At 30.9% G+C, this 20,563-nt stretch overlaps 1 protein-coding gene across 2 annotated transcripts in view; it reads right to left on the minus strand.

The window, feature by feature from the left end:
• Positions 1–20,563, minus strand: part of Nrx-1 (Neurexin 1) — a 763,150-nt gene that overhangs the window by 2,294 nt on the left and 740,293 nt on the right. For both annotated transcript variants that reach the window (XM_035088915.1, XM_035088914.1), the window contains 2 exons: positions 9,913–10,080; positions 4,595–4,736 (listed from right to left, as the gene is read on the minus strand). In XM_035088915.1, the coding sequence (XP_034944806.1) occupies positions 4,595–4,736; positions 9,913–10,080 (310 nt within the window). The remainder of the gene's footprint in view (positions 1–4,594; positions 4,737–9,912; positions 10,081–20,563) is intronic.

Here is a 20,563-nt window from a genome sequence, read left to right on the forward strand (position 1 = left end):
TATTTTCATACAAGTATTCTAATTATTTAATGTTCATATTTTTTCTATGATTTCATAATTTTGTCTGAAAAATGGTACAATTTATAAATTGAGAAATTCAGGTTACTTTCCATTTTTGCTAGTTGTTTGGTTCTGCAAAAGAAATCGCTGGACCGATTTTCCTAAAAACTTTTTCAGTTCTAAGTTATGTAGTTACGTGTCGAATGCAATTGGTCCCACATTGATATCATTTTTTGTTCTCGAGATAATCCAGGCGAAAAATAATTCCGAACGTACGTACGCACATATGGACATACGCACATACGTACATACACACACACAGACGTCCATTGGAAAACGGTCGTACTGGATCCGCGGGACCTTAAATGAGAAGATATGTTAAAATTAGCGATTCGCAAAATCGGACTCATTACTATAACTTCCCACTGGGAAGTTAATAATTTCCTGATCAATTGTTTAAAACGATATCAATTATTATCGAAATGGCCACCAGATAGTATTACTACATCATTGAATACACAAATTGATGTCATTTGTTCTGATATTCATAACTTACAATGTGGAGTATATGAATCATAATATACGATATTAGCATGGACTGTGATAATAAAAATATCAATGAATTTCCAATGGATATTAAAAATGATGATATAGATGATAAGCAAACTAGAAGCATAATTAGTCATGATTATATTGTATCAAACGATATTGAGAATGTCTATGACAATATAGATGATAATAACGTACCATATGATCTTGATATTCCAATCGCAGAATGTCAAGAAGTGTCTCATTGTAGATTTTATTTATCTGATAAACATATTAATTTATTTCATGAAATAATGAATAGAAAACTAACTGCCCACGGAGTATATAATTTCGCACAAGATGTAGGATACATAGGTGCATTTTTACATAATTTACAAGCAATACCTAGATCTGAAAAAAATATTCAGATTATTTATAGCGGTAATATTGGTGTCAACATTGTAGGTCACTGGATTTGTACAAAATATGACGGTAATGGCAACGTACACATCTACGACAGTTTAAATAAGAATTACTTGGAAAAAGATCAAATAGATTACTTAGATACCTTGTACAGATTAAATAAAAGATTTATATTCCATAAAGTACAGGAACAAAATAATGGTATTGTGGAGCATTTTCAATCTATTTTGCAATATTATTGTGTTATAAAAAAGAACCAGAGAACCAAATGCCATATAATGTACCAATTATGCGTAATCATATAGTTCAAATGCTGCTGAACAAAAAGTTACTACCGTTTCCAAATCATGGATATGAAAAATAATTTAATGATAATATTTACTTGTAAAAAGTGATAAACACCGTGGACCATTTGGACTGAAGCAAATAAATCTAGGAAAGCTGTACATTCGAGTATTTAATGATGATCCACTTACAGTATGCTTGTAATCGCTGAACATTCACTACTTTACACTAGTTACTGATCACTACTAGGTTTTGTTTATTATCCCAGACAACTATGACACAATAATAGTATAGTGTCACAAGATAGTAGCAGGATGGGCACACAACTCCACGGCTGCTCTTACGGCCTTAAATTAATAATAAATAAATTCGAAAGCCTATTCTAGAATGAATCGACAGTTACTAGTTACTAGTCACTAGTTACTACTGTACACTATCTAAACTGGAGTACTAGAATTACTGAAGAAACGTAAATTTTCCAGTAATTTGTCCAAAATACATGATACTTTTTTTTTTTGTATTTTTGTTATAGATTCATCTTATCATCGAGGAAGCACCAGCACTGCCACAAGAAAAGATTGAAGAACGGTTGTGAATATACGTTGTCAACAGGTTTCTTTAAAAAACCACATCTCTTTTTCTTTTATTCGGATTGGGAAATATCTATTTATACACTGCTATTGTTGTTTTATTTTGATAAATCTTATTTCAAAATGGAAGTAAATGTCAAAAAACGGTACTTAACTAATCAAGAACTCCTTCACGCATATCGATGGGTCAACGTCAATTCCATCTCGTCAGCAATGATATACAGTAACAATGTGAAGACATGAAGTAAATACGAATTATAAAGAATACGATAAATTATTAAAATTTTCCTAATTATACTCTATAGTGACTAAACAATATTAATAATAGACCAAGATTCTGACATCGCCACACTCTTTATTCTCTTCGTAAATTATTCAACAAACATCAATACTAGTCTTTCTGTCTTGTTTTGAGGTTACTACAAAGATAACTTTCAGTAATTCATTATGACTGGACGTGGAAAGGGAAGAAAAGGACAACATTTAACATATCATGAAACCTGCAATCCATCCTTTCGCTATTCGAGGTGGTGTTAAACATATTTCTGGAGAGACTTGTGAAGTTTTAGAAGTCTTCCTCGAAAAAGTGATTAATGACGCAATAACTTACATCGAGCATGCCAAATGAAAAACTGTCACGGCAGATGTAGTTTACGCATTGAAAGATAGGGAACGTACGCTATACGGATTCGGTGGTTAAACATTAATTCGCTCAAATAATCGGAAAAAAATGGAAGAAATTAATGAAGATCTTACAACACCAACATCTTATGCATAACAGCTGTATTGAAGTAGAAGTCTGGAATATTTCGAAAAATCAGCATAACATAAGACAAATCAGAATATAAAACAACAATATTCAGTGTTCATAATTAATTAATGCATCTAAAACTAACAGAAGAAAGCGTTGCTTTATTTAAAATTATTTCGACTGTTAACAACTGGTATTTACAACCGGGCTCTACGTTGATATTACAATATTGCTTATGAACATTTAATCAAAAACTATATGCTTGTATTCATTGTTTAGAAATAAACTAACTTTTAATTGCAAGAACATTGTTAAATTTTGGGTAGCAAAATATACCCTCATATACAATAGCTATTAACTATAATTAAATTTATTATAAACAATTAACCAAAGAGTTATCAAAAAAATTTGAGTTTTTGGCAAATAGATCGTTAACTAAGCAAACATTGTGTTATAAGGAATAAGGATTCAGTTGAACAGAACAGGTAGACTTTTTTGATTAACCAAACGGTATGTTATGATTTTGTATTAAGCAGCATCAATTTTCATGGTTGAGTATTGTTTATATACCGTAAATTCAAGTGCGCTATTCGTGGGGACACTTTTAACATGCTAAGCTTCTTCAATGTTAAATGCCGTAAACTATCAATAGATTTTTTACACACGACGAACAGCTTCCAGCGACTATATCCGCGCAAATATGCATAATAACATTACATTGTGATAGATTGATCAAATAAAGTATTAAATGGTATTTTCGTAGTTTAAACAAACCAATTACGAGTAGGAATTGATCTGTGATGATATTAAAAAAATTATCTACATAATATCAAATGTAGCGGATAAACCCGCTATCATCGTTCGTTTATCTATTAATATTTATGACAGCATTAATATTGCAATTGTACTATCTAATTTATTGAAAGAAACTGCAAAAATAATAAAAAGTTCATTGAAAGAAAATAGTTTTGATCTGAAGAGCCAGCTTTGCGACGAAAGTAATCTGAAAAATGCATCGGAAAATGTTCTGATATCAGATATCCAGTTCCGATATAATACATCTTCTGAGATGTATTTTATTATTTGGAAAAATTATTTAATGTACAGACGATGATTTTTTAGATGATTTAATCAAGAATTGTGAGGATGACGTGGTTGATTTGGATTCACCATTTCCGGTGAAAAAACCAGGGCAAAAAACTATGAAAATTAAAATTAAATGTTTATTTTAAATTATGTTCTGTACACGGAAAAAACGGATGCTTTTTTTTTGTAAAAATTCCAACGTAAAATAAAAAATTACTATACTTAAGTTAATATTATTATGACTTAATCAATTGTACAAGTCCCTGTTCAATATTTATATGGTATTCAGTAAATGTTATGAGTTACGTATTTTACAGTATTAAGGATTAATGCGAAAAAAACATTGTTACAATTTTTGGAATGATTAAAATATGTCAAATTCGTTTAGAATGCTAGCATTGAATAATCCGTATATTACAGTTACAGAAATAATTTTCCTCAAAAAAAGTTTTTCAGTGACTGTGATAAAAATTATATCTATGTTTGCCTACATGTCGATAACAAAAAATAATATTTTGATTAATCATAAACTACTCAGTCTCTTATTACGACGTATTTTTTTCGGTGATTATTGTGACGAAAAATAATCAATCAATAACAATTGAAAATTTTTAAATTGTGACTTTGTTTACTGTCGTTAACGTTATTTCAAAAATTGCAGAGACACGTATCTCGTAATTTTTTATGCTTCTCTGATTTAAATTGGTCTCATTCAGAAATAATCAATAGTTTTTGAGTGATAGATTTTTTGTAATTTTTGATATAAAAAAAAATGTATATCTGCAAGTTTTATAAATATGTGAATGAAGATATTTTTCATCATTTTTCATGTTGTTTTTAACATATAAGGTCGTATATAGAAGCCTTAGCTAAATCGACGTTGACTACCTCGCGACGTTTCTTTGTGAGTAAGACGACATATTTTTCTTACCTTATAGCAGTTGTTTCCTCGATCTGTGTTAGAGCATCTGTAGACCAGACAATTACAGAGTTATCGATTGTGGTCAATAAGTCCAACGGCGTGCTCATGATGGTATGGTTAGAAAGTAATTCTTCGTTTTCTGTGTAGTTTGCTGCAATCATATTGAAAGTAAGTGGTGGTCTAGCATATGAGATTTTGTCGATTTCTTAATTTTTCAATATTAGGAAAGAAAAATGAATTTTTTTAGTGCTTTTCAAAATGAGTTTATTGCGTAACCGGGATAAATTTTACTTAGTATATTTAACACGAAGAGAACTCCAAAAGAAAATTTATGCTAAGCAATGTTTATTCAAATTTTAATAAAGCACATAATCTAGAATCTTTCACGCACGCTTACGGAATTTCTTATGATTCTGCGATGATAGCAAGTTGAACTGGATGTAATATTATGACCTGATTAAAAACAACTATAAGCTCAAAATATAACGATAGTTTTCGTATGTTTTAAATTCCAACTTGATTCATGTTTATTTCTTGAAATTGATGTAAATGCCTTTTTTTAGAAAAATGTATTTCTATCCAAAATTATCTTTATTATATTCAACGGAGTGAATGTTGTTTTTCTCGGAAGAATAAATCTGTTCAATTAATAAATATAATACATTCACGAATTGACATACTAAGCTCTTAATAGTTTGATTTTTTTTTGTATTGTTTTCAATCAGATTCGTAACATTGTGTTTTATAAATGATAATTATCGTCTTCGTCATTCATACTCAGCGCGGAACTTTTTTTGCCCTCAGGGCTACTCTAAGTTAGATTCCCTGACTTTTTGTATGATAAATAAAATAAATTTGAATGAATGAATTGAGTCGGCTGGATTTAATGAAAACAGATACATCAACCGTCAATGGATTAAGATGTACAGAGCTATAAATGATTCAAACGATATTAAAAATAAGAATAAAATCTCAAATGAACGATAAAAATGGTTATTACTCTGTAAGCAATTAAATTATTACGTTTATCAAAAACTAATTGTTGAATGAAGTAATAGGTTCACTGTGTGGCCCTTTTATACATACTTCTGAAAATCTTATTACTTTTGCTCTGTCTCTTATTACCATTCTCAGGATATATGCAATTTTCTATACAAAAACTTATTTACATTTGATAAGAAAATCTCAACTTTTGAATTAAACTAACCGTTTAAGGATAGGGATGATTGTGCCGGAACAAAGCAGACGGAAGTCAGGTTTTTAAAAAAAAATATAATCTTTATTTTGAGCACTAACAGGTACACAATATACACTGAATGACTGTTTGTCACTGAATACAAGAAATGAATGTCTTTAGAAATCACTAAATGTCAATTGTAATTAGTGAATGTGAATTGAATGTCTAAAAAATACTCAACTTGGTGTGTTCGGTATTATTGACCTCCCACACGAGCTCAGCACGCTTCTCAAGTTGAGCAAAAATGTAATTGTGCACGTGGCGTTAACCTACCAATGCAATGCAAAATGAATTTAATGTAAATTCGTGAATTTTCCATGAAATGTCTTGAAATGTTAGTTGATTTTGATTGTAGAATGAAAATTGAATATTTCTGGTGGTTCAGAATAGCACTACCACTAATAATTGACTCGAAACTTCAAGATTGTCTGGAAAGAATGTGAATGGCGTGTACACGTGAATGAAAACGGAAAAAGAATGGCGACAGGAACTTCATTAGTCAAAAGAGACACTAAAAATTAGTCAAATGATTGACTAAATTAAGAATTATTTGATTGTTTGGTCGATTGGTTATCGACCCAGTCCCAAGATGGTTGCCGAAGTTCTGTCAGCTGGCAAATTCAAACTGAGAATTAATTAATTCTCAACATGCCGCCCGCCAACAGCAACTGGTTGATGATTGTCTTCTGGATGATTCAGCTGCCGGGCTTCAGGAGTTGGGTTGATTGGTAGAATGGCTAGTTTGACGATTGGTCTGGCCAACGTCGTTGTTGGTGTCTTCACCGTTGCTACTCGTGGCAGCCCGTCTTGCCCTGGGTGCAATTGAATAATCCTCACGAATGGCCATTTCGTGGGGGGAAATCTTTCATCTGTCAGCAAGGCTAATGCACCAACTTGAATTATTCTGTTCCTGAAAAACCACTTAGAAATAGCTTGTAATTTTTGTAAGTAAGATTATGACCACCTGGACCAGAACTGGTGTGATTGTCACAGCTGGCAAATTAAAACTGAGAATAAATTAATTCTCAACACATCTGTAATTTAGTGCCTACGTATTTTCTTTGTTGTTCACCTACATAATTATTTTTGTCGTTATGCAGCAACGTCTTAGTAGTAGGAACTTTATAGAAAAAAATGGTATTTCGAGGAATAAATTCTCTTTCTTAGGAACCATCTAGACAGATGAACAATAACCCAAGTCGAAAGGTCCTATAATACTGTTTTTCTCTGAATCTTCTTCTTGACGTAATATTTTATCTCTATGTTGAGGCGGAAAGCGATATTATGTTCCAAATACCAAAATATCATCACTACTGTAAATCCTGTGGATAAGGACGTCTGTAACACTTATATTTTTTTAAGAAAGCGAGAAAAACATGATCATCAGTGGTAATAGAAGGTATACCCTCGAACTCAAGATCAATAATGGAATTGGAATAGTACAGTTTTCTGTAGAAATCAAGAAAACATTACGACAGTTAGGAGTTTTACTGCTGGACGTAAATTTACTAGACAGTTCAGTGAATTGAAAAGGCCTTATCTAGAATGAAATGTCGTGATACAAATCATTGAAGTCGTTAAAGTGCAAGAATTCACTTGAGAAATGAGCAAATCCCATTTTTCTCGAGTTTATTTTTTTTATCATGTAATGAAAACCTTTTCTTTCCTCTGCATAGAGTATGTTTTCAAAAAGGATCCTAACACAAATGACATATTTTATCATTTTTTCAGAAGCCCTTATCGCAATATACTGTGAAGCAGCTCTGTTGAAAATTAATTAATTCTCAGTTTGAATTTGCCAGCTGACAGGAACTTCGGCGGCCATCTTGGGACTGGGTCGATAACCAATCGACCAAACAATCAAATAATTCTTAATTTAGTCAATCATTTGACTAATTTTTAGTGTCTCTTTTGACTAATGGAGTTCCTGTCGCCATTCTTTTTCCGTTTTCATTCACGTGTACACGCCATTCTTATTCATTCTTAACAAATCTGAAAAGTTTGAGTCAATCATCAGTACTAGTGCTATTGTAAATTGTCAGAGCCATTCAAGCTTCATTCTAAAACTAGAATCAAGAAATATTTCAAGATTTTTCAGTGTAATTCAAGACAGTTCATCAAGATTCATTTGCATTGCATTGATAGGCTAACGCCACGTGCACAATCACATTTTTGCTCAACTTGAGAAGCGTGCTGAGCTCGTGTGGGAGGTCAATAATACCGAACACACCAAGTTGAGTATTTTTTTTAGACATTCAATTCAGATTCAATAATTAAAATAGACATTCAGTGATTTTGAGCGACATTCAGTCTTCCTAGTTAATAACACAAAGTTGTCAGTGTATTTAGTGTACCTGTTAGTGCTGAAAATAAAGATACTTTATTTTTTATAAAACCTGACTTCCGTTTGCTCTGTTTCGGCACAATAATCCCTATCATTAAACGGTTAGGTTAATTTACAAGTTGAGATTTTCTCAACAAGCTCAGAACTCATTCAGATTAATATATTCCATGCTTTCTACAATAGATCGCGTATCTGGGTCGAGTTCCTGACGAATTCGAATTAAATATACGTTCTCAGCTGTGAAAGGCAGCATTAAACATGCTTGTTTTTTAGCTCTTTTGAAATCACCGACCTGAGTCTAACGAGTGATGACGGAAAGACAGATAAGACAGTGGGTCTTTGACTAAAATTTAGTTGATACCACCAAGAACTGTTTGTTCCTCAGCTCTCATTCTCATGACTTGATAATAAAGTGAGGTCATTATGTCCCCGACTTGCTAACGTACATCTGCTCTCCGTTTTTTTTTCCAACGTCTCCCCGTTTGGACATATAGTATTTCTTGTCAGTTGTATATATATATGTTTTTCAAGTTTTAATGATTTCCCAAGAGCTGCGATTCAGCTAAAGGTGTTCCGCTGCGGTCATCTACTTCATTTTATATGTATAACAAATTGGTTTTTTTTTTTAATATTAAAAATTACAAGCTTTCTCGCGTTTTTGGAATTTTCCAACAAAATATCTATTTCTGTATTAAAAAAAGTTTTGAAATCATACAATTGTGCTAAGTCCGACTCACCATAATCGAAAAACCATAAAATTGTTTCTATTAATTGTTTAATAAATAAATACATCATTGTGCGTGAAAAATTGAAGTTCGAATGCTAGATCAAAACATTCTTTAGTTTCATACTTTTCGGATTCTTTTCGACGGAAAAGGAAAATGGAATTGTGAAAGTTTTCAAATTTCGACATTCGGATTCTTCAATTGTATAGAGTCACAGTATTATATAGCTGAGTTTATTCCGGCCTGTTTCTAAGGGCCTTTTCTTACCGCTGGATATTTTCCTCCAAAAAAATTGGTTTCATTTATTTTCAAGCAGGCAGAGTTGAGCAGCACCAATATTGAAATCTACGCTGGATGGTTATTTCATTAATTTTCATAATTTTAAACTCGAAGTGAAATTTAGATTCCGTGTGTTTATTTCAATCAAGCTCAATTTAAAATTTCATGTAGCTAGTAGGAATCCCTAGGAAGAGGAGACTGGAAAAAGTGTAAATTGTGTGTGTCCATATATAAATGGATTTATAGTAGCTCTTTTCAGACAACATATTCGGAATTCTGTACTTGAAACTGTTGATTGAATCAACATTCTTCATCTAATACCTGTTGTTTCCATATAATGTTTTGCAATATTGTTGGTCATCATCGCTTTCCTTTGACTTTTGTAGGTCGCTAGTAGTGCGTAATATGGGGCATTTGCTAATATAACAAATGGAGGTTTTTAAGATTCAGACGCATTACACCAAGCTATTGCTGGAATACTTCTCTACCATCTATTAAACTAGACGGACAATGCTTTTTTCGAACAGACTAAAAAAGCTTTGTTTTCATAGAAAAAGTCTCACACCTTTACTGTTTTATTTTTTCTATCTAGCCGTTTGAAATATAAAAATAAATGCTATAATTTGTCTTGTGATTGAAAAAGATTTCCCTTGCTCTTTATCGTGTTATTTTTATGGTCTCAACTAGTTTATCGGACGAAAAATCAGTTTTAATTGACATTTCGAAATCTATTGATACTTACACTCAACTAATGTTGATACGCTCTGAGTGGTCATTAAGTCTCCAGAACCATCAAAACAATCTTCATCATCGTCACATGAAAGATGCTCCTGAAAAATGTTTTTACTTCTTGACTTCGTTATGTCAGGTGATTTAGTAGGTTGTTTGTAGATTGGTGTTATTAAATCATCTGAAATAAAACACATTATATATTATGATGCTTTTACCGTATTACAGCTTATTATCTCGTGTTATTTGAGTTCAGAATAATGCTAATAATATATACCATTTTTATGACAAGAGAAGTTAAAATTGTGTCTCTTAGATCAGTATTGCATTTAATTAATATGATGGTGACAGGCTCAACGTTATTACAATCTAAACCATTGTAATTTTAGAAGAACAACAAATACAACAATAAAAGAATTGTTTTTTTACTCAATAATTACAGGTATACAGATACATTTGTTTGTCAATTATAGTATTGAAATGATAGTACCATAATTCATGTATAACTATTCTCAACGCAATCAGTCAATATTAGTAGGTGTAGTCCAGTTAACAATTTGATAGACAATTGTCCTTCACAGATTCGGTTTTACAATCAAAACCAAGTACTCCAAACGATTATAAAAATTTAACTCATAAAGATAATACTGCTTAAGAAACATTGCACAAAGATCCAAACTTACCGTGGTACTTTCGCAATAGAAAATATGAAAAACATAGCGGAGAATCACCAACATTGGCAACGGGGAATAAAGAATTATTAAAGAAACCTTCAAAAAAATATGCAGACTGCTCGGAAGATCATAAAATATACGAGGACGTTAAAGCTTGATTACAGCTACTTTATCATAAAATTTGTCGAGTTGATTTTGTTCAATTAATTGAAATCTGATCTTATTGAATGCCTTCCACTCCGTATTACGCAACGAAGCTGCTACATACAAGGGTTATCATCAACTACCTATGTATATTCTACGAAAAATTTCTAATCTATATTTTATTTCTTATCATCAAGATTACCCTCGTTGGACAGTTTAATGTATCGATTATTTATATAAAGCTGACGAGACTCAGCCGTATTTATATGCTGTACTAAATAGAGAAAATATTAGCCTCAAAGCCGCAGGCAAATGTTTGTCAAGATAGCCCATTAATGTTACTCTTGACCTGACTATTGATTCAGATGCTGCTAAAACAGATTTTACTCATTTTACAAACCCTATTTCAAGTCGACGAAGATTGACCAAGAGTCACATCATTCGTGCTACAATAATGTCTTGAACATATGAAGTCACAGGTTCAAATAAACTTCAAAATGTTTCTACTCAACTACAAAGCCACAAACATTGCAGCCGGAAAAGGTGCACTAGTTAAAATTAAAGAGTTTTAATTGTAATTGAAGCAAATCGGAACAGACTACAAGAGGAGTTTATACCACAATGTTCGTCAAATCCAGACCTGGAAGAGCAATAAAAAAAATAAAGTTAATAATTGCAATGGTTTTAGCAAAAAAAAATGTCAATAATACGGTTCACGCTATAGGTCTGCAACGACATCTGTTTAGACAAATTGTGGCATTATCCATGAATGATAAAATTAATGTACAAAACTAAATAAATAACCGTGGACAAAACAACCGCAACAAAATAATCGTTCGAAAATTACCACAGATGAGAAAATAAGTCTGAGCACACTTTGCTTGCGCTAACACGATGAACTTTCGATTAGGAATTGTTTATAACAAATTTAAATAGTCATAATCAATGATTGTTGAAATTATCCAAGTCTATGTGATATAAACATTATTTAATCGATAAATACAATTTTTAATTGTTTATAAAAAATTCATATTGTTATAAACAATGCGTAATTGTTGAAAGTCATATTTGGTTGTGAACAATAATGTCTAGTCAATATCAATTTAATTTTTAAATGGAATTGTTTTTGTTTGGCTTTGAAGTATTTTAAATAGCTAATCTTTTAATTTTTTTTTTTTGTTATTTTGTTATAAAAGAGAAACGGCACAATCGAATTCGTTCAAATTCTTTTCAGGTCTTTTTTATAATACTATCTTGCGAATTAATGTTGGTTGAAATCACTATCTCAATTCGTTCTTGAGATATCGAAAACGAAAAAATGCTGACGTCATACGTACGTGCATACATACATACATATGTACGTGAATTGTGCATTTCTGTTGCAAAAAATGTTATGCTTTATACATTTATGTGACGTCACATAAATGTAAAACATAGGAATTGGGCATTTGTGTAACGTCACAAAAATGTACAAATTAAGACGTCAATTATTTTTTATGCTTTGTACATTTATGTGACAAGAATGAAATTTTTTTTTAGCAAGTTTCCAAAATTTATGGGACGAAATAGGCAGGATAAAAAAACAATTATTCTTTTTCCTTAACTATCGCAATCATTTATCGGTTATTCAACTATATCTGAAAGAATGAACGAGATTATGACTATCAGCAATTTGAAAACATTAGACAGGATAAATTACTTCTAAGACCAGACGACTATGGGATATGATCTTAGAGGTTATTATCGAAGTTGTTGATGTAGAATTCATAACTAACATAATGCTTAAAAGTTTTTACAAATTAGGCTTTTAGGCAACTTCACAAAAATCCCTATAAATGATTTAATATTAAATGAAATGTCTATAATATAATGACAAAGAAAATGATCGACTCCGTTAACATTCGTTGTCTATCCGAAAGATTCTATTTCTCGTTTTAATTTAAAGTTAAATTGAGACAAAACCGAAAAAACATTATAGTAAGATTTAAATCAATAACCTGTCGCTCCATAGTCTGAACGACTTATCAGTTATCCATAGACACTTAAGGATGAAATATTATTTCTATCATAGGTTCATAATTCATCAATAAATTACGTATGCATCATTTGTATTTTACATATAAGAAGATATCTATTCAACAGATAAAAAAAGTTTGTAATCGTATAATAGCTCAATATTCGGGTTGCTATTGTGTATTTTTGAAGTACATAGTATTAAAAAGTTTAAAAGAATTGTACATTTATGTGACATCAAAAAAAATCAGACTGTTGAATTTTTCTGAACAAAAAAATTTTTTATGCCTTATATGTAATCGCGGAATCAAGATTGCAGTATAAATAGATTCTAGCTCTACAAAGTGATTGAAGACAGAAAAATATGATATAAGGCATAAAGAATCCCCAGTATCTACAACGATCCTCTATGGCGCATGAAAAAGACTATGATTGATTTGTTACGTTCTCAAACAACATTCATAACACAGTTTACGTCGTAATTCATTCGATATATCGGGCAAGAATGCATAATGGGATATTTTTTTTAATAAAATGTGACACTACAAGAAATCATTCCAACTATTGAACTTTATTTTTAAAAAACTGTTCCACGCCTCTTAGAAAAAAGTAGCGTCTTTTGTAGCGATGTGCTTATTGATATCGAATCACTTATCATCTTGATTAGTAAAAAAAAAATAAGACGAAAACAGCACGATGGGATTCGAACGTACGGTCTTTCGCATCGCAGTTTGATTTGCCTAACACTAGTCTACCAGTTATATGATATCAAAAGTTATCTCTCATGTGCATTTATTATTCATCAATCACATACATATGCATTATTTCTGATGTTTTCAGTATAAAAGGATTAGAAAATATATTTCCAATAGAAAATAACATTCGCAATCATACGATATTGGAGTATTTGTGTTGTGATTGTTTATTTCATAAAGTAAATAATATATAGAAGTTCTGGGGAATTGCACCTTATGTGACACCTCGACAAATCACCCCAACTATTGAATCTTAGAAAAAAAAATTTTTTACGTTTTATATGTAACCGTAATATTATAATCACATACAGTAAATTTCTGCTCTTCAAACGGATTCAATACAGTTCAATGTTATATAAAAACATAAGAAATTACGAATATCTATAGAGATTTCGTATTTTGCATTAAATAAACCATAATTGATTTGTAACATTTTTGACCAACATTGATCATACATTTTTTATCCCAATTATTTTTTCTGCACAAATAATAAAATTGTGCTTTATATAGTAATTCAACATAGTTGAATGTTATATAAAAGCATCCGACATATCAATCATCTCCAGAGATTTTCTATGTTGCCTCAAATAAACTGTAACTGTTTTGTAACATTTTCGATTAACATTAATCATGCCATCTACGTCTTAATTTTTTTGTATAATGAATAAATTATGAGATTTTTTTTCATAGGAAGAAACGTATTCGCAATGATATGATGGTATAGTATCATTGTGGTCGTCGTTTATTTTATGAAGTAAATGATGTACAAAAGTTTTGATGAATTGTACATTTTTGTAACACCATAAAAAAAATTCAAACTGTTGATTTTCATAAGGGAAAAAAATTATGTTACGTCTCATAAAGAAGAACATTATTTTTTTCATAAATTTCTGTATCAAGATCGAATCATTTTTTCGTTAGTTAGTGACAACGAAAAAAAACGGTAGAAAACATCCCGCGGAGATTTGAACGTATGATCTCTAGCATCGTAGTCTAAATCACTTACCCCTAGTCTACCAGTCCTATGATTTACAATTTTATCTCTCATGTATATTTATAATTTATCAATGACACACATATGCATCATTTCTGCTATATCCAGCATGAATAAATTATAAGATATCTTCTCAATAAAAAAACCATTTGCAAAAATATGATGGCATAGTGATTGTGATGTCATTGTTTATTTCATAATGTACATGATATTGGGAAGTTTTAAAGAATTGTACATTTTTTAACACCATAACAAAAATTCAGACTATTGATTTCTATGAAAAAAAAAAAGTTGTTTTCCGTCTCTTGAAAAAAAACAGCATCTCGTTTAGCAATTTATGTATCTATATAAATGTTGTGCGTATCATAATTATGAAAAAACAAAAAAAAAGGTTAAGTGGTAATTGTGGGATTCAATCATGAATACTCTTTCGTCGTAGCCTGACTTTTTTGCTACTAGTCTATAAATATTATAAGACAAATAGTTTTTCTGGTACAAATTCATTTTGGTATAATATTTCAAAGGAAAAAAAAATGCAAAAGAATCGTTTATATGACAACTTTAACGAAAGTTGGGCACAGCACATCTTTTATGAGTATTATGATATAAAAATACATACATTCATAAATACATACCTACATACATACATACGTGGAACTCTTGCTTATTTAGCCAACTTTTTACGATTGTTGACGTGCGCTTCGAATCATTATCATGCTGGAATACTATTTTATTTACAGGGTACGGCATATTTTCAACAGCTCTCAACAAATTAATTTTTGTCTCATCTGACCAAATAACCCTTATCCACTCATCTTCAGTCCAGTTAATATATTGTTTCGCTAAATTTTTTCTATCTTTAATATTTTTTTCACTAAGAAGAGGTTTTTTTTTCTACTCAACAGCTCTCATATTTGCTTTGTGTAATGCCCGACAAACAGTCCACTTGCTAACTAACGTGCCAGTGTCTTGCCTTAAAATTACCGCCGCTTCCGAAGCTGAAGACGCCACACTAGATCTTAAATAGTGAATAACTTTCCTTATGTCTCTATCAGATAATTTTTTTGGGCGACCACCAACGTTAACTGATATGGAAAAGTTGCATTTGGCTCTAACTTTTTGTATTGTTGATTGACTAACGTGTCACTCTCGAGTGATATATCTTGTCAATTTCCCATTCCTAAGTAGCTCTATAACAGATTTTATAATATTCTTTGCAATCGGTTTCATGATTGTATCGGAAAGAAATGTATCAAGTTAATCTGTTCACTGTGCTGGATCGAATTAGACTGAGAAATAGACAAAGCGAATCTGTTTTTCTACGCGAATGTTGACAAATTTGAACACGTTTATACTTGAGTGCAAAGCCGTTTTCAAATACGGTGCGAAAGTGAGTCAAGCAATATTGATCATCCCAAGTTTTTAAAGTGTACATACTAGACAATAATTAAACGCGTTAAATACTGAGCGAAGTAAAGTTTTTAAATAATAACACATATCATTTAAAACGCTACTAAAAAAATTAATCAATGTATCAATAAAGGTACGAATGTGACTAGTTTTTAATGCATACAAATTTCCGTGAAAATGAAATTATTTTTAAGAAGCTCTGGTATCATTTAAAGTGAGCATATAACAATTTTTAGCATCAACCGGTCATCTTTGCGTATCAGTTTCCATATTGTTAATCCTTCTCCATGTTGAGGACTTTTTTTCTCTTATCATATTGTAGAATTGGCCGTTTGTCTGATTTGGTAATCTGATTACCAAATTACGATTGGATTGGTGACATTGATTAAGTGGTATTACATTATTCTAATAATGCAGCTCTAGATCCACCTGAATTTGAAAAGTTATTCGATATTCCTTCATAATTAGGATTAGATCCTAAGATTCTAGATCCTAAGATGTTTGGATTCCTTTATAATTCGATAATCTTACATTTTGTAAAAAAAACAATAACTCCCAATTGGTCATAAAAATCTCTTGGCATATGATGTCATTGAATCAGAAATGTCTCTAAAAACTACTTTTGGATCCTCCGAATTAAGATCGATTTTATGAACCGTATTTTTAACTTTTTAAGAAATTTTTAGTAAAGCACTATCACAAAATACCTCTCTTGTGTCTTGTGAGCAGAGATTTAATGGTGAAGTTTTACTTTTAGAAGTATTGTTTTTATCGTATTTATAAATTTTTTTAAAGATTTGTTCATTTTCTATATTTGCTTCTTTTATATTATTGGAAAGAAGACCTGTTGGATCTGGGAACATTCTTATAACTGTTTTAGGTAATTTTAGTGCACAAAAAACTTGAATTTGAGGTTTTGAGTCTACATAATGTTTTTAATGAGATCTTGGTGGACATTTAAAGTCTCAGTTTTTTCTTTAAATTATTATTTCTATTTTTCACACTCTAATGATGATTATTTATAGAAATAGGTATCGGAATGTTTTGTTGTTGTTGAGGCCCTTAATGCCATTGTTCATCTGTTCTGACTTGGAGGGGCCCAAGTCAGTTCGTCAGAAATATTCAAAAATTGTTAATGCCGGACTTGTCCACCGGCGCGTCAGTCAACTCACTGGACCAATCATCGGGAAGTATTTCCCTTATGGCCCAGAAGGCAACTCTACGGCCCTAGTGACGCCAACAAGCACGCGGTCGAGCACTTGTGGCGTCAGTTAGCTCCAGGCAAATCACGCGGTCATCTATGTATAACTTTTCGCAGTCGAATCGCAGATTTTTCAGTCAGCTCACCTTTTGTAGTTACAAGTACGGTCAAATAGACTCAGACAACTCTCACGAATATACGTGAATCATCAAATTACTCTCATCAGTGCCAGTGGTCCAGTACATTCAGTTGTAGTGTCTTTGGGCGCGAAGCTGAACTGGCGTCGGCGCCATAGTGCCTCACGGACATTCACCTATACATCGCTCCCCCGAACAACTCTGGTGTATACTGTGAATGTTGCTATTCACTGTTTTTTGAGACTATGTTATTTGGTGACAAAATAACCATTAGACAACTCATAAGTGTACAAACAATTATGGTACAGTCAACTCAACTATATGTAGTGATTATAAAGTTCTATTGAGTATGTTAAGTGTTATTGTTGAATAAAAACTATAAAACCCAAGCAATTCAGTGTTAATGAACTATTCTTTGGAACCTTCTAGCATCCAACCTTTATTCTTATTCTGCTCTTAATTCATACAGTCCACTAGTTTTCAGTTTGCTCATTCGGCCGACTCGAAGTCAGAACATCATCAGTATCTGATAATACCTCAGATATTAAATCCAATATCAATTTTTCTTCAGACGATAATGCAGCATTAGATTGATTATGTTTTGCTTAATAGATCGAAGATGTTCGAAAGATTGAAGTAGACGATATTGATAATACGAATGTTTGTTCATCGATAATTGATGAGTTTGATTCAAGAATATTCAACAATAAATTCTTTTTCGATAATTTTTCTTAGTAGATCGAAATTTTTTCGATGTAAGATTATCTTTTTCAACAAATTTATCTCTGAGTTTTGGTGAAGTTGGTTGCTCATTTCCTTGAGTACACTAAATAAGATACAATTCTTCTTTCTTCTCTATATCTCGTAAGAAATTCTACAAATTTGAATTACATAAAGTTATCAAAATTTCTGTCATTCGTTCTATACGTCATTTCAGGTTATGAAGTTTTTTATTATTATTAAAAAACTAGTTGAAGTATCATATCAATCTGAAATAGCACTTTCAATGAATTACCTAAATTGACTATTTTATTGAAAGTTGTAAAAAATAACATGTTAACAAACTTCATCAATATCAAAATCATCAATTCCAGACATATCATTTCCTCGATTATTTTTCTTGAAAACTTAAATTTTTAAACATATAATTTAATATAATAATAGTAATAAAATAATAATATAATAATAATATAATAATAAAATAATAAATTAAAAAACAAATTCCGCTGCTATCACTTTAGATCTTGATTCTTATCTTTTCTTCTGCTTCTTTTCTCAATAATTCTACACTTTCGGGTTCAACTAATTCTAAAAAATCTTCTAAAAAATATTTTGTTAATAATAAACAAATCGATTTTGGAGAATTTTGTACCCAACACTCGAATGTGTTTTAACCTTTCTATTTCAACAATTCCATCGTCCACTATATTATTAAGAAATGGATGCCTCTACAATCATGTTTTATAAAACACATTTTGTACAAAATTGAATAAATTATCTTACAAATTAATATTCGGAAATCATTAGTTTTTTATATTTCATGTAACTGCGTCAAATTGCGAGAGAAAATAGTGATTTAACGGAACACTATTTTTCTTAAATTTGTAAGTAGTTATAAAAAAACTGAACACTAAACCATTATTAAATAAATGATTAATAAATTTTTAACGTTTTGATTTTAATTATTATAACTACTGTTATTTGTTGTATTATTATAATCAAATAATAAAAATATATATACAATGTAATCTATAACCTACGTACGATTACCAATTTGAAAATGCAAATTTCTGCCTGTGGACAGAATACAATGTGGCGGATAGAATATTTATTTTATATGTAGTCTATTGATGTAGAGTTACCAACTCAAGAAATCTGAGAATCTTGACTTTCGTTGAATATTTTTTAGAAAAGTTCAGACTTGTGATCTTTACGAATGAATATCACTTTAATACTAATAATACTCACAGACTAAAAATTATGTTTAAGCCTGCTGTTATGTCTTAACGTACAATTAATTTATCGAATTAATTGCAATAAAAGACACAAACATAGAATTCTCCGATTTTGCCCTAGCTTAATAGCCAATAGACAGGTAAGGAGTACTAGGATCTTTAATTGTAAAAATTGATTGAACCAGTAATATCATTTCAAAGTGACTTTTAAAGTCATATATTCCCTTGAATTAACAGCAAGTAAATCTACAAGATGTACGATTCGAGATGAGGACCCCAATAGTCCATTGATTTAAGACAGGAACCACAATTTAAACACTGATACACGTTCGTTTGATTCAAACACGACTTCGGCACTAACTATTGAGTTTTTACAATGGTATGAATATTATTTGAAGAAGGTGTTGACTTTTCAGAAATTAGCTTTGTGATTTTTAACTTATTAATTGTTATAGGTGAGAACTAATACTTCAAGGAACACAGTATCCCTTCCATATTGGTGACACCGTAGCCTGACGGTATCTTACTCCGGACCGATGTCACCGGACGTAATTACCTTCCCAATTGTTTCTACTAATATGTGTTGAGACGGCACAATCTCCTTAGAGTACGAAATTGCTACGAAATTTTAAGTTATTTTGCATGTATATACGATACAGATGATTTATTAATTATTGGTAAAACTTTTCAAAGTAACATAAATTGTTCTATTGCTTCTTTCATAATTTCTATAGAATACTTCATTGAATTAAAATTAACATGATCATAAATTATTGATAATATTACGAATTACGAATACAAAGAATATTACAAAATTACAATATTACAAACACAAGAAATATTTTAATAATGAGATAATAATTACTAAAACAGTTTAATGTGAAGAAAGAATTGTTATTTACTTCTCAAAATTAATAAAAACAGACGGAGGTTACACTGCGAATAAAAGCTCATAAACGATTTGTATGGCAAACCTATTAATACATTATGCGTATGTGCTATACTTTAAGAGTTAATAGAAAAAATAGAATTGAGAGGAAAGGAGGAGGGTAAAATTTCTCGTATAGAGTGTCTGCTGTTGCGCGCTGTCATAAGGAATTGCGAAAGGAAGAGATAATGTAAAAAAAGTGAGAAACAGAAAGTGGGACGTAGACTTGGCGCGAGTGACAAGCCGATCACTCTTGATAGGTATAGATTGTCGTTCAAAGTTCTAGACAATTTAAAAAATGAGATAACTAATTTATCAGTGATTATTTTTACATGATTTAAAATTTGACGTGAATTTTTAAATAAAGACACTTGAATCATGAGTTTTTTTAGGTCGTTTAGATAATTTAAAAAGTGTTAATGATTATCGGAATTCTTGAATAAAATGAAAATA

Source organism: Chelonus insularis, unplaced genomic scaffold (genome assembly GCF_013357705.1).
Source record: "Chelonus insularis isolate UGA/USDA-ARS -01 unplaced genomic scaffold, ASM1335770v1 contig_56_pilon, whole genome shotgun sequence".
Lineage (NCBI taxonomy): Eukaryota > Metazoa > Arthropoda > Insecta > Hymenoptera > Braconidae > Chelonus > Chelonus insularis.